This window comes from Corvus cornix, chromosome 4, assembly GCF_000738735.6.
Source record: "Corvus cornix cornix isolate S_Up_H32 chromosome 4, ASM73873v5, whole genome shotgun sequence".
NCBI classification, from domain to species: domain Eukaryota; kingdom Metazoa; phylum Chordata; class Aves; order Passeriformes; family Corvidae; genus Corvus; species Corvus cornix.
Genome location: NC_046334.1, coordinates 17619883 through 17633132, shown reverse-complemented (window position 1 = coordinate 17633132; position 13250 = coordinate 17619883). Strand labels below are relative to the sequence as shown.

The 13250-nt window shown below is 42.7% G+C and overlaps 1 protein-coding gene across 26 annotated transcripts in view; it reads right to left on the bottom strand.

Moving 5' to 3' along the window:
• Positions 1 to 13250, bottom strand: part of ADGRL3 (adhesion G protein-coupled receptor L3) — a 404123-nt gene that overhangs the window by 39373 nt on the left and 351500 nt on the right. For 18 of the 26 annotated variants that reach the window (XM_010411924.4, XM_010411928.4, XM_010411908.4 and 15 more), the window contains 2 exons: positions 3625 to 3651; positions 138 to 306 (listed from right to left, as the gene is read on the bottom strand). In XM_010411924.4, the coding sequence (XP_010410226.2) occupies positions 138 to 306; positions 3625 to 3651 (196 nt within the window). The remainder of the gene's footprint in view (positions 1 to 137; positions 307 to 3624; positions 3652 to 13250) is intronic. The other 8 variants (XM_010411916.4, XM_010411917.4, XM_010411921.4 and 5 more) reach the window with 1 other exon arrangement.

Genomic DNA, 13250 nt, shown 5'->3' with positions numbered 1-13250 from the left:
ATACCACCCTTATTAGGTGCACAGAGATAATATGTGTGATACAAATTCAGGGCACAGAGACAATGCTACGCTGTGGTTGTTAGGCAACAAAACACCTCGTTACCACCTCTCTTGCTGCTGGGAACCATCCATCTTACCTTTTTCTGGAGGACACAATGGAAAATGAATATAAACATTCCCTGCAGAGAATTGAATATGGTGAAGAGATACGCCATGATGACTGTGCTTTCATTAATATACATGAGTCCAAATGCCCAGGTCAGTCCTAATAGGCAGAGTAGGGCTATTGCACCTATAACCCAGGACCTGTTAGGAGAAACAAACAAACAAAAAAGAAAGGGATTGGTTTTTCACCTACACAAAAGAAGGCATGTGTCTACAGGCAGGAAGACTTTGCCCCTGGTTTTAGCAAAAAGAAAACAGCATATAAAAATAAATCACAGGGAGCTTTTGTCTTCAAGCTGGATGCAGTTTATAAATCTTCAAGCTCAAGGAAATATAAGGAAATGGAAGTGTTACGAGCACAGAAATTTATCATAACCAAAGCACATTTGAAACCACAATGTCTCCTTTCTTTTTAAATATGTAAAAGCAGTGTGCATGTAAATGACATGTAGATGTTATTTCTGCAAATGAAGGAAAAGAAAATAAACCAAATGAAACAACAACTCTGATTGTCACTTTTTTTTAGTGTCCACTGGTTTCACAGGACTGCCAGCTGGATTAGCTTCTTTATTTACACTTAACACCAAGACACATGTATTGCCGCATTTTAGCTAGTCTCCCATATGCCTGTAAGCCAGATAAACAGCTACAGGCAGGTGGGCAAGCGTTCCCTGCCTGCCAGATTCACTCCACACAAGGATGTTCTTTGCAATGCTGCTTCACACTTCTTCCACCCTACGATGAGGGGAAGTGTGTACACTCGTACAGGCACTCACACACTACATTTGCTAACGCGGTAACTGCTGCCACGCTTCTGCCCAGAGAAAAGGAGGGGTAATCCTTCTTCACATGGGCTGCAAAACTAAGATTATCACTTGCTCCACCTCAGGAGGGCAGTGGGAGTAGAGGCGCAGTCACTGCTTGGCCCCAAATGTTCCAACAAATACGGGTAAGCAGACAGCTTTTGCTTGCTTTCTCCCACTGACTTTCTGCCTGGACAACAGAGCTGGGGACATGGGATGACTGCTGCATGTTAGGTTTTTTGGGTTTTTTCAGGAAAGCTGGAAGCTCTGCTGGGATGGCAGGAGAAGTATTCCATGTTACCCTGCTAAATAACATTTAGTCATCTCCTAAACTACCTTCTCAAATACCAGGACAATATATGAAGTGTGAGAAGCAGTATAGGAACTCTGTCCTGCTCCTAGCCATCTCCCTAGTTTTCACATGATGTGTTACCTACAGCTTTAAAGGAATTGCTGCTGCACAGCGGAGGGAGTCAACTTCTAGCTGGGAAGCAAGCAGTACCTTGAATATCTGTTTGCTCTTTACCTGAAGGCTTTGATTTTCTTCTGTCAGCCCCTGCTATCATTAGGTGTAACATCATAAAAATGAAGGCATTGATATCCAGTCTTTGTACCCCTTCCTCACTGTTTAGCCCTTCTACACCCCAAAACAGACAAGACTGCAGTCAGCCAGCACCTCTGCTTCCTTGTCTGCCCAAAGCCCCCTGGGATGCTGCAGAAGGGCTCACAGGGACAAAGATCTACCTATGTTTCCAAGCCACTTCAGCCTTGTAGAAACGTGACCTGTGTTTGGAATGTTTGGGCTTCCATCTGCTAAGCAGAGCATGGAGCAAGGGGGAGAAAGATGAAGCAGCAGCAACTTGGGGGGACAAATCAGTCCTGCAGAGGTCAGACAGACAATCTCTGCTACAGAGATGCCATGGCAGCTACAGCCTTGAATCCTTTTCCTTTTAGCAGGGTTTGTCACAAAGAAAAGCATACTAATGCTGTATTCATGTCTTCTGTTGTTTGTTTTGTTTTGTTTTTTTTTCTTTAGGTATTAGAATGAAAATGCAGCATTAAGTCTTCCACTGAAGTTTATAAAATATGTTTTATTTTACCACATGACCAGAAGAGCTCCCTAAGGTAACTGCTTATTAAGACAGTTCTTTAAAAATCACTATTATGTATCCAGCAGACCAGAACAGCTCCTTTGAAGCATTTCCAGTCAATCCCACTAATAAATATTTAGTGTGATGCAAATTGAAAAGACATTCTCACAATCCTTCAGAAAGGTAGCCACTAGATAAAGTCTACAGCTTTAGTCGCTTGGGGTATTTTTCTCCCCAAGATTCCACCATCAGTGAGAGTACGCTATTGTCCTAATTGCATACCAATTAATAAAATACAAATAATTTTCTTTTTCATCAAAAAGAAGAAAAATTACGTGGAAATCCCCCCCCTTTTTTTTTTCCTTCCTCTTCTTTGCTCATCCCAGGATAAAAGCTTCCTGCACTTGCAGAGTCTTTTAAAAATGATTCCCTGGATATCACAAAAGTATTCTGCTCTGAAGCACAGCCCATTCTTGAATCTGATTAAAGAGCCTTTGGCTGCAGAGGTGTGCAGGAATGAAACAGTTATTTAGTGAAGATATGCTACCTACAGTGATGGAAAGGAATCTGTGGGTTAGAGGACCCCCAGCAGTGCAAACTGCACGCATTACAGTGTTGTGCTTCAGAAAACAAGAGCCGGTGATAAAGAGGACGTGGAGATCACTATGAATAGCTCCATCCCGTATCCGCAGAAAAAAACAGAACCAAGCGATGAAAGAGAACATGGGAATGGTGCTGAAAGAATGAACACAAAGGACTCTTCACCAGAAGAACAAACTGAAAGTCTATTGCAAAGTTGGTTTGCTTCTATTTTGTGCTACTGCACATTACTTTTTTGGTTGCAGGAGAAAGAGCGCAGATGCCCTAAGGTATGTAATTTCCAGGCATTTTTGGCTTTCTTCATAGGTTTGGGGTTTTTTTTTTTTGGTGCAGCTTGAGGTTTTTATCTTGCTCTTTGTACAGACTTGCTACTTCTTTTTCATGGTTTTTCTTTCCTGTACTGGAATTTTATTGCAATAAAGAAACAAAAATATCCATTTGTTGGTGCATTTGAAAATCAGTGGTTTACAATTAGGGACAATTAGGAGGTACTCCAATGAGTAAGGAGTCTCCAATGCACCAATGCACACAGATTTGCTTGCACTACTCCCATTAACTAGAAAGGGAATCATCGGGAATAGCACCCATGCACCTTTCTCAAAATTTGCTTCTGTATTTATATTACCATAAAGCAATCCCAGTGAAAGAGCACAGTGGACCAGAGGCTGCTATTGGTAAAACAAGTCTGTACTACACAGGATTAACTTAGGGACTTTCACCTTGAATTCAAGTAACATCCAATTAAAGAATATTAAGCAAATAAGGTGACAATTGGTTGGCAATACACATGCAGCACATTTACTCTGCACCTTAGCTGTATGCCTGACCATTTTCCTGCACAGTTTGCTCTTCTGCCTCAAAAGCGAATAACAGAAGCTTTAATGATTTTTCAATATTGATCTGACAGCTGGTTCATGAGACCACACTGATAAATGAAATTTATCAGCCATTCAGGTCATTCTTACTTGATGAAGGGTCTGTTATCCTCATAGCTAAAGAATGCATAGACATAAAGACAAGAACACCAACATTAGAAATATAATGACATAGAGAATAGAGTTTACTACTGGTTCCCCTCCCTTCTCCCACCAGCCATCACCAAAACCAAAGGTGGACTGGCATCAGGTGCACCTGGAACACACCAGCCAGCCTGGCTTGCTGCCCCAGGGAATTGAAATGTGACTGGGAATGCTGGCTTAATGCACAGAAGCATGCATCGCTAGCTGTGAGCTGCAGCTACCCCTCCTGGCTACCACCACACAGCTGCCAATTGACTTTGAACTATCTTTTAAATATCATGGCTGTCCCTGGAGAAGACAAGTTTTGAAGCCCCAGCATAGCCACCACAGGCGGCTTTCACGTGTTCAAGAGGCAAAACTTCACCACGTCTCCACACTCTCTGCCTGTGGGGCTGCAGTGTGCTACAGGGGTATCTTTATTGCCATTTACTTTTCCTAGGTGGAACTCCCAAGTTGCCACATTATGAGCCAAACTGCAGTATTCTTGAGGTAATTGCATCAGGATCTTCTAAAGCCCTGGGTGACAAGGCATGGGCCTATTTGCTACCATTTCATGGGGAAGGGCAAAGAAAGGCCTCTGCCAGGCAAAGGGTGAAGAGCAGCTCCTGTCACTGTGGGGACACAAGACCAGTCACAGGCATGTTCCTAGGGGAGTCTCCCTGCCCTTCGGGGACAGGCTGTGTGCCTAACCCTGCCTGTGTGGCAGGCGATGTGCAACGCGTGGGGAGAGCAGGCCAACTCCCAGGCCTCCTCTCCCCACCGACACGGAACGTTTGAACCTGCGATCCCTCGCAGAAACCCCCATGGGTGCCAGAGATGGAGGATGGCTCAGCATGTTCATCTCGTTACCCCTGTCAAGGGCCAGTCCATCCTGCTGAGACCTCCTTTGGTTAATACTGGCAACCTGCAGCACCCCTACAATGCAATTAAATGAAATGAAGATATGAGACAATCTGGAGCCATCAGCCCAGCAACGTGGGCAGGAGCAGGGCCTGCATTTCTATTGCTGTGTTCACAAGCCCTCAGGTTTTATGGTAAACACTTTATACTGAAAAGAAACCAGCACTAGATTATAAAACTACAGAATTAGAGGGTTTTTTTATACTGTTGATACTATCCAGACCCTCAGAAAATTTTTCATCAACTCATAATAGTGTTTCTTCAAGGCAGCTGAAGGTTCCATTTCATTTTTCTACAGACAAAATGCGAAATTGGTAAACTCAGATTCCCTTTGAGCTTGAGGCTAACACTTCAAAGAAGCTCAGGAGAAAACCATCAAAAAGACCTTGGCAGTTTTTATGCTATTTCCAACATGGATGTCTCTAGGACCCACTGCCCAGAGCAAACAGGCGCCTAAAGAAGTGAGATTTTCAAAGATGCCTAACTCCCAGTTTAATTCTCTACACATAGGGGCCATAGAACTTAGTCTCTTATATCCCTCATGAAATACAATCCTTTTTATTTTACCAACTCAAGTGTTGTAAGAAGCTTAACTCTTGTGTTAGCAACAATTTCTGACAAAAATTCAGAATGGCTTTTTTTTCACCCGTGGTAGTCTGTGAAACCTATCAGTGCTGCAGTAATACTGTGTCATTATCTGCAATACATAAAAACCATCACTTAGACAAGAGAAAAGCCTTGGAAGAGCCTTAGTTCCCAGAAAAATGGAGGTGCTGATGGGAAAACTGAGATTATATACACTAGTGGTAAAAGCAAGTAATAGTTGAAGCAGAAATTGTTGGAAAATCTAGCCTAGCACAGCTTGAGATGCTGCATCTAAAGTGCTATCTCCAGATTTGGATAAATTCATCCAATACCTGGCAGTAAGGGATATAGCCCATCACATTTAAATTATGTGACTCTGCTCCCCCCACAGTTAATGTCAGACTGGTACCCCCAAAGAGGAATTTATCCCGTAAAAGGACAGGTATTTAAGGTAGGTGGGGCTTCGCCATTCCCTGAAGAAATACATTTCTCTACTGACTGCAGAGGAAACCTGAATGATGGCTTATGTGGGGGATTCACTTTCAAATACCTGAAGGTAAAAAGCTGATCTTTAGTGGCTGCATTATTCATTGAACCTGTGAAATCTTACCTCACCTCCCTTGTGTTTCTTTGCAGCCCAGATGATGGATAGTGGATGGTCTACCAATCTGGATAAATACCTAATTCATTTTCTAATCTTAAAAAAGCCCTGACTTTACCTTGGGGCAAAGACTTCTTAAGGTTAATTACACATCATGTAAAATTCTTTCAAAATCTTATTTAAGTTAGATGTCATTCAATTTCCCAGAGTACCTTCTCCTTTGGTGATGAGAAAGGATTGTTCATATTACCTTCTATATTCCTGTGTTATTTCCAGACCAATACTTTCTTTAAAAAGTTGCTAAAATTAGCTAATTATATCCTTGTTTAGATGCTTAAGGACTTTCAAAACCAATTCATCCTAAGCTCAAGAACCCCTTTTGCACTGCCTATCCTTTTAAAACCCCAAGAAACACCTTTCTATCACGAGAGGACCAAATTGTTGGGATATGCACGGACAGCCCAAAACAGTTACAGACAATCTGCAACTTATATTACAAAATGACTTCCATGTACGTAGATTGGCAATATCCTGAAATGTTAAAGCTTCCACTTTTTTTGCAGCAGGAAAAGTAAGTCAAGAATTTATGTTCACATACAGATTAGTTCTAAAATGCTGCTGAACAGAGAAAGTCTGTTATCCAAAAGCAGCTATTCAGCTCTCATTTAAAAAGAATAATAGTCAGTCTTCTTATACTTTTAAAAGAGCTTTTTTTTTTTTTAAATGAAGTGTAGTTTTGAGCCACATTTAGAGTAAACCTAGGGCTTTAATAAAACCCTACATAACTAATCGACTTTACACACTGTCATTTCATATAATCCTTTACAGTTTAACTTTGCTTAACTTAAATTCATCACTCTTTTCATAATTCCAAGTATTTTCCCATCTCTATGATAGCAGGAAAAGGCTCAGTAAGCACAGGGACTCATGCCTTGGGCCCCAAAATACCTGTTTGGCTAGCAAGGAAAAACACCAAAGTGAGTATACAGGACCTTTAGTAGCTGTTAGGGGTGATGAAACCCAAATAAAAACGATGGATGATGTGCCCCCTCAAAAGCATTCAGAAAGACCCATGGAATTAATTTTAATATGGTGCAAATAAAGCAGAGGGGCAGATGTTTCCTGCAGGCAAGCAGGAGGGAAATACAAAATAAAGCGTGCTATTGTGCCTCCCCACTGCCTGCCGATATGAAGTAGTAGGAATGTTTTGCTTTTTCTTATTTATTTTTAAATTTCAAGGATTAGAAAAGATTGATTTATTGAACTGCTGAAAATCTACAGGAAGGAGTTGGGAAGTCCAGCACTCCCCTCATAAAGCAAACGGGTTCATTGTTAATTAGTGAAGGAACATCTTCATGGCGAGAAAAATCAATAGCAAGCAATAAAAGAGTGCTTAAAGGATTTTGCCTTCGCATTTCATGACAAAGTTACCACCTTGATGGCATGAAGCCAGATGGCTACCTAATCTCCTTCCTTAGGCTGCTTGTGTTCATTACACAGCCTTCCAAGTAATCATTTACCAGTCTCATCTTCTGGTTCCCACACTGTCTTTGCCAGTAGGTGGCCAGTCCCCTAAAGACATCTGTAACCATCTCGAGGGGTCAGTGAGCCTGCCACAGCTTCATTTGCAGGAGAAACTCCTGCCTTTGCATGCCTTGGAGATCTGTAAAGGCTGGGGCTTTACCACCTGGCATAAGGGCAATTTTATATATACTGAAAGGCACTTTTGCTTTCCACCAGCAGATCTGCAAATATTATTCAGACTAATGAGGCCAAACCTTCCCTGGCCCTATGTGACACCCAAGACTATGATTTGGGGCAAACAGTGGCTGGGCTTTTCTGCCAAAGGCAAAGCATCATCCCTTTACCCTCGATTCACCCAGGGAAGTCATGTCCTGCTTTCTGAGACTTGTCCTTAATTATTGCAATTGGAAAGAGCAATTCTGTTAAGTTCATCTCATTTTCCGTAAGTAATTAATTACCCTCAGAATTGCTTACCCTGTTTATTTCCTTCCTCCTAACTTTGCAGAGGCATGGCACAATTATTCAAGCCACACTGATGTGTAACCACATATCTAATTGTTTCCACACTATATGGATTCAGCAAAGCCTTTAGACACATTTGTATTATCCAAATAGCACCAGCAGGGCTTGCTGACAAAGTGCTTAAAATGTATGGCCTTTTAAAACAATAATCATGATTTATGGGTTCACAGAAAGACTGTAGGTATTTAATATCTTCCAGGACACTCTCTCAAATCAATAACCACTCATTGATTTTTTTTTTTTTGAATTCAGAAAGGATGACACCCGTCAGTGGGAAGATTAGTGCTTTACAATAACCATTCAACATTAACACAACCATCACAAAAACATAGGTAAACAACTGAAACCTCAAATCAAAACAATCAGATATCAACCAAACCCTTCTGTGAAAAACTCAAACAGGAGCAGATTGCAACAAATGAAATCAGATGCTGCCATCATCATCTCTGGGGGAAAAAGGCACCCAGACGAAAGTGCAGTCTCTGATGTTTTTCCAGAATTGGAACGGCTTCTGCCTCTGAGGTGCTCACAAACTCTATCCTCAGGCAAAATATAAATGTGCCATACCTTTTCTTGGTAGGAAGCTTGTAAATAATTCATTTGGTGCCAACTCTGAGTGGTTTTTCTGGGTTTGCTTTAGGCTGCCTGTTCAGGTTTGCTCATGCAGAGATGCAGATGAAGGCTATATAGGAGCAGCACCAAGTTAACCAGGGGACTAGGAAGCATGGTGCTTTCTTACACAGGATCCAGGGAGATCTGACAGAACTCTTGGCTAGTTCAGCCTGATAAAGAGGAGACTGAGGGGAGGGAGACCTCACTGCAGTTGCACCTTCCTCATGAGAGGAAGCAGAGGGGCAGACACTGATCTCTGCTCTGTGGTGACCAGTGACAGGACCCAAGGAAATGGCCAGAAGTTGTGTTAGTGGAGGTTTAGACTGGATATCAGAAAAAAAGTTCTTCATCCAGAGGGTGGTTGGGCACTGGAACAGGCTTCCCAGGGAAGTGGTCACAGCACCAACCCTAACAGAGCTCAAGAAGCCTTTGGAAAATGCCTTTTGGGTGTTCTCCTGTGTAGAAGTCCAGGAGCTGGACTTCAATATCCTCAGGATATTCTATAAATCTATGATTCTATGACCATCAGGCTGTGAAGACATGGTACTCTCTCTCAAGGCGACATGAAACACAAAGATCATGGCCTGAGCTCCAGGACAATGAAAATGAGGGAAGCAGTTTCTAATGCCCAGCTCAGTACTCCACAGCCAGTATCTAAACTTTGCGGAGGGGAAGGTTTTCCAAGGGAGAAAAAAGCTATTCCTCATTTTCCAAAGCACTCAGATCATTTGGTCATCCTTGAAAAACACTCCTGTTAAGATTTCTGGTGACAGAGAACGTGCTGTCTGCACATCCCAAGCACTGTTAAAACACACTTATTTCTCATCCAAGTTTATCCAGACCCAGACACTGGCTCGGGAACCCTTTTAGTTCCCTAGGATCAGATTATCCTCTCCTGGAACAGGAACCCATGGATGATTCCTTTACAGAAGCCATCCCTGGAGCTGCTGTGCTTTAAGCCTGCTGTCCCCAGAAGTCAGAGGAGTCCAAAAATGCTGCATACAGCACAGCTGGGTGGGAAGGAGAGATTTTTCAACGTCCTCTTCCTGAACAGCCCACTCAGTTAATCTTTCTATTTTGCTAGTTGGGCTGTATGAAAATCATTAAAGAGAGCTCACTCTGTACAGGCACTGTTGTTTTATTTAAGTTATAGGTAATGTCCAGTCAGGACATGGGTGCATGAAACTTCCTCTCCCCATCTGCTGCTCCAAATAGGGAGTGTTCATGTTGCCAGACCCTCAGTCCTTTCTCCACAAATCTGAGAGCTCTGAAGATAAAGGACTGGACCCTTTTCGCAAGAGCTGAACCCCCTCATTGTACTGTGTCCTGCCTCTGCACTCCCAAGCAACCACAAACCCAGAGGTAATGAAGGATTAAAGTGCTGCTGTTCTGCAAGTCCAGTCCCCTGGGTGAACCCAATGCCATGTCCAGTTCCAGACCCTTTGGCATAACAAACTATTTCCAAGTTGTAGCATTTTATGATTAAACAAAGATGATCTGGAAACCAATTGAGGATCTTAAATCTCCATAGAGAAAGCTGGAATAATCCTTATTGTCTCCCTACTTTGTTTTGCTTCTAAAACGGCTAGAACAAAGCACAGATTAATCTTCCATTAGTAAAAGCATACCTGCTACAAATTATTGTTCTTCACTGGTAATGTAAGTTCTTCATATCAAAGGAGAAAAAAAAAATCTTGCATTTTCAAAACTCATTCCCCACTGCACCAAACCCAGGATGTTTACTTTTTTCTGCATTTCAATCAGCTGAGTAAATAAAACTAGACTGGTAAACCTCTGTTCCTGCCAGCACAATACCACCGTGTTGAATCAAGGATTTAATTTAAACATTTCTACAGATGATTTTTGGAAGTTCTATTTAACCTTTGTTTTCAATTTCTACCTAACTAAGGATTTTTTTTATGACTTAAGCAAACCCACAGGACTGAAACAACAAGCTAATCTGGGGGCTGGGATTAGTCATGTCTCTTCAAATAAAATACATATGTTGAAGCACGAAAATGAGCAGATAATCACACCCATACAACATATGGGGAGAGCGGGCTATGGCAACACTTTTAAAAGAGGCAAATCTTCAAAAGAGGCTTCTCAGCTTTGTGCCTGGTGCTCTCCATCCTTCAGCTCCCCCAGCCTCGCCCAGACTCCCTGAAAGAGCCCATACTGGGCTTTGCAAGGTTTTATATAGTAATAATCAAGGTTAAATCTTTACATTTGGCTCCTACTTTTGGCTGTTAAGTTGTGCATTCTTAGATTTATTTCTTGCAAGCATTTGAGCAAGAGAATTCTATGGAAATAAATACACAATAGAGGAGTATGGTGTGGGTTTTGTTTCCAGTCAGAAACTTGAGAAAACATATACTTTTTTGTTTAGTCATTAAATCAGGGCTGGATGCCTTTAGCTGTGGACCATTTGAAACTTCCATGGCATCCAGCAAGCTGAGGAGGGCTCATTTTGGTCATCTGAGGATTGATTTCTGAAGGCTGCAATGCAGGACATTTCTGCTTCATCCCTGTTAATGGGATTTCAGCATGTGAATCCAGTCACAATGCCTAAAAACATTATCTCCTGTGTGCTCGGAATAAATACATGTTTTTCTAGGGAATTTCACGTTTTTGATATAGTGCTTATTCTTTCATTGTGGAAGATGGGATGGGAGCAGGTTTCCACAAGAGGAAGAAAACTGCAGCAGAACTACAGTGATTAATGCCAGGATTAAACTATCTGAAGGCCCCTAATTAATAGTGCCTCTTTAGCAACAAATGGTGCTCCCACCTAAGACCCTGGGTCTCCCTGTCTGAAGGAAAGAAAATTAAATTTCCAGCATGACTTTCAGGTGAGTTTCTACTGCACTAAATGAGTTTTTCCAACAAACCCAGGACTGCAGCCTGACACACTCCTCTTTGGAGGGGTGCCCACATGTGCTTTCTAAAGAGCATCCAGGTGGCCTATGGCACAAACCAAGCTATACCCTGACTAGAACAATAACACAAAAAAGTGGGACAAAAAGGGAAACAAACTGACAAAGCCCTTTGCCTCTTGCCTTCTTTCTCGCGGGTCTGCAACTGCTCTTGGCAGCTACAGCTGACGTGTTGCTCTTCCAAAGTAAACAAAGTAAAATCTCAGTGCCACATACTACAGCACAGAAGAATGTCAGGAAGTCTGGTCTGGCCTAGGAAACACTAACAGACTCAACCACAGCCAGGCAGCACCAGGGAGAGAAGGGATGGATGCCCGTGGGAACTTCAAAGGAAAGATTATGTCTGAAAGGAAGAGAAAATGATGGGTTCTGGTCTCTGCTGAGAGGGATCCTCTCCCATCCAGCCATTTGAAAATGCCCATTGTGACTTCAGGTGCAGCAGCTGCTTGCCCCCATTCATGAACCCTCTTAATCTGCTTGTAGGACTTGCCTTGTGTTAGCTAAATGACTGTTTTTCCCTTCCAATTTTCCAGCAGTTTTCATGTCACTAACTAATGCACCCCACACAGTGCACAATGAGAGCTTGCAGCAAAGATAAGAGCTCAGATTTCACTAGATACGCTGAGGAGCACATCTGGATTACCATCAGTGTAGCTCCTCTTTCTTTCCCTTTACTAGAACCACAGTGATTTGAATGAACAGCATTCAAACGGCTGCAGAACAAGCACTGCACTGCCACACAGTGCAAATGCACTTGAGGAGGGGCTTCGTCTGAAAGCCTGTTTTGCACAGAGAGTGGTGGTTCAGCATCTGGAAACATGGACGATTTGCTGTGCTGCAGCATCTGGCATGGGTTGGATGAAAACCTGGTGTGGAAGCTACCACAGTACACGCCTGACCACCTGGAAAGGAGCTGATGTATAGAAAACGGAAGAACTGTGCTGGACTATTCACATATAATGTATTTTCCCTTGTCACATAAGGCTTCCTACAGAAATGTGAACACGAAAACGATTCAGTGTTGTCTTGCCTGCGACAGTCTGAGACATTTTGCACATCTAACATCTTCCCGGCACAATGGAAAAGCATGAAGGAGAGACTTTGAGCTGCTCAGCTCCAGAAATCACTCCACACAGCAGCAACCTCCGGTAAAAACAGCCTCACAGCTGCTCTAAAGAATTCCAGCTGGTAACACATCCTCATGAGGAGCCATCTGCTAGCAAGAGTGCATCAATACCGTGCTGATATGCCTACAGTCTCCACCTCACAGGCTACAGGTGCAAGCAGCACAGCAGGCTTTCACTGTCCAAAAAGCTTATGTAGTCCCTGGCTTGAAAGATGTGTCTTCCCTGCAAGCTCATAAAGGCTGAGGGAATCAATCTTCCAAAACAATGCCTTCCTGGGTACATTTGTTGACAGTAAATTAGTCTGTGCTCAAGAGCCTTTTTGTGCACCCTTTGCATCCCACTTTTAGCCTCAGAGGGGCCAGGAGTGAGACTCGTGTCATGTGGGCAGAGCCACCAAGGACTAAACAATGCTCCTCTCTGCCCATCTCTGTTCACCAACAAGCCACACAGAGATTAAAGAGCAATGGTCACAGTGGACTTGAAGGACCCAGAAACAGCCACTATAAAAGGTTGGGAAGGAAAATCCCCCCCATCCTGTGTTTGGGGAGGCATGTGCAGAAGCTACAGACACTACCCAAGAGGCAGCTGTTCTGGCACTCTTGTCTGTGTCACTTCATACTAAAGAGATCTTTAAAGGACAGAAGAGATCACAACCCTGGATGAATCCTGTGTAAATATACTGAAGGAAGACACCAAACAGAACTTCTTCATAAGGGCCTACGTAAAAGCATGCTACTCTTGGGGATGGTACCTCTTATGAAACGG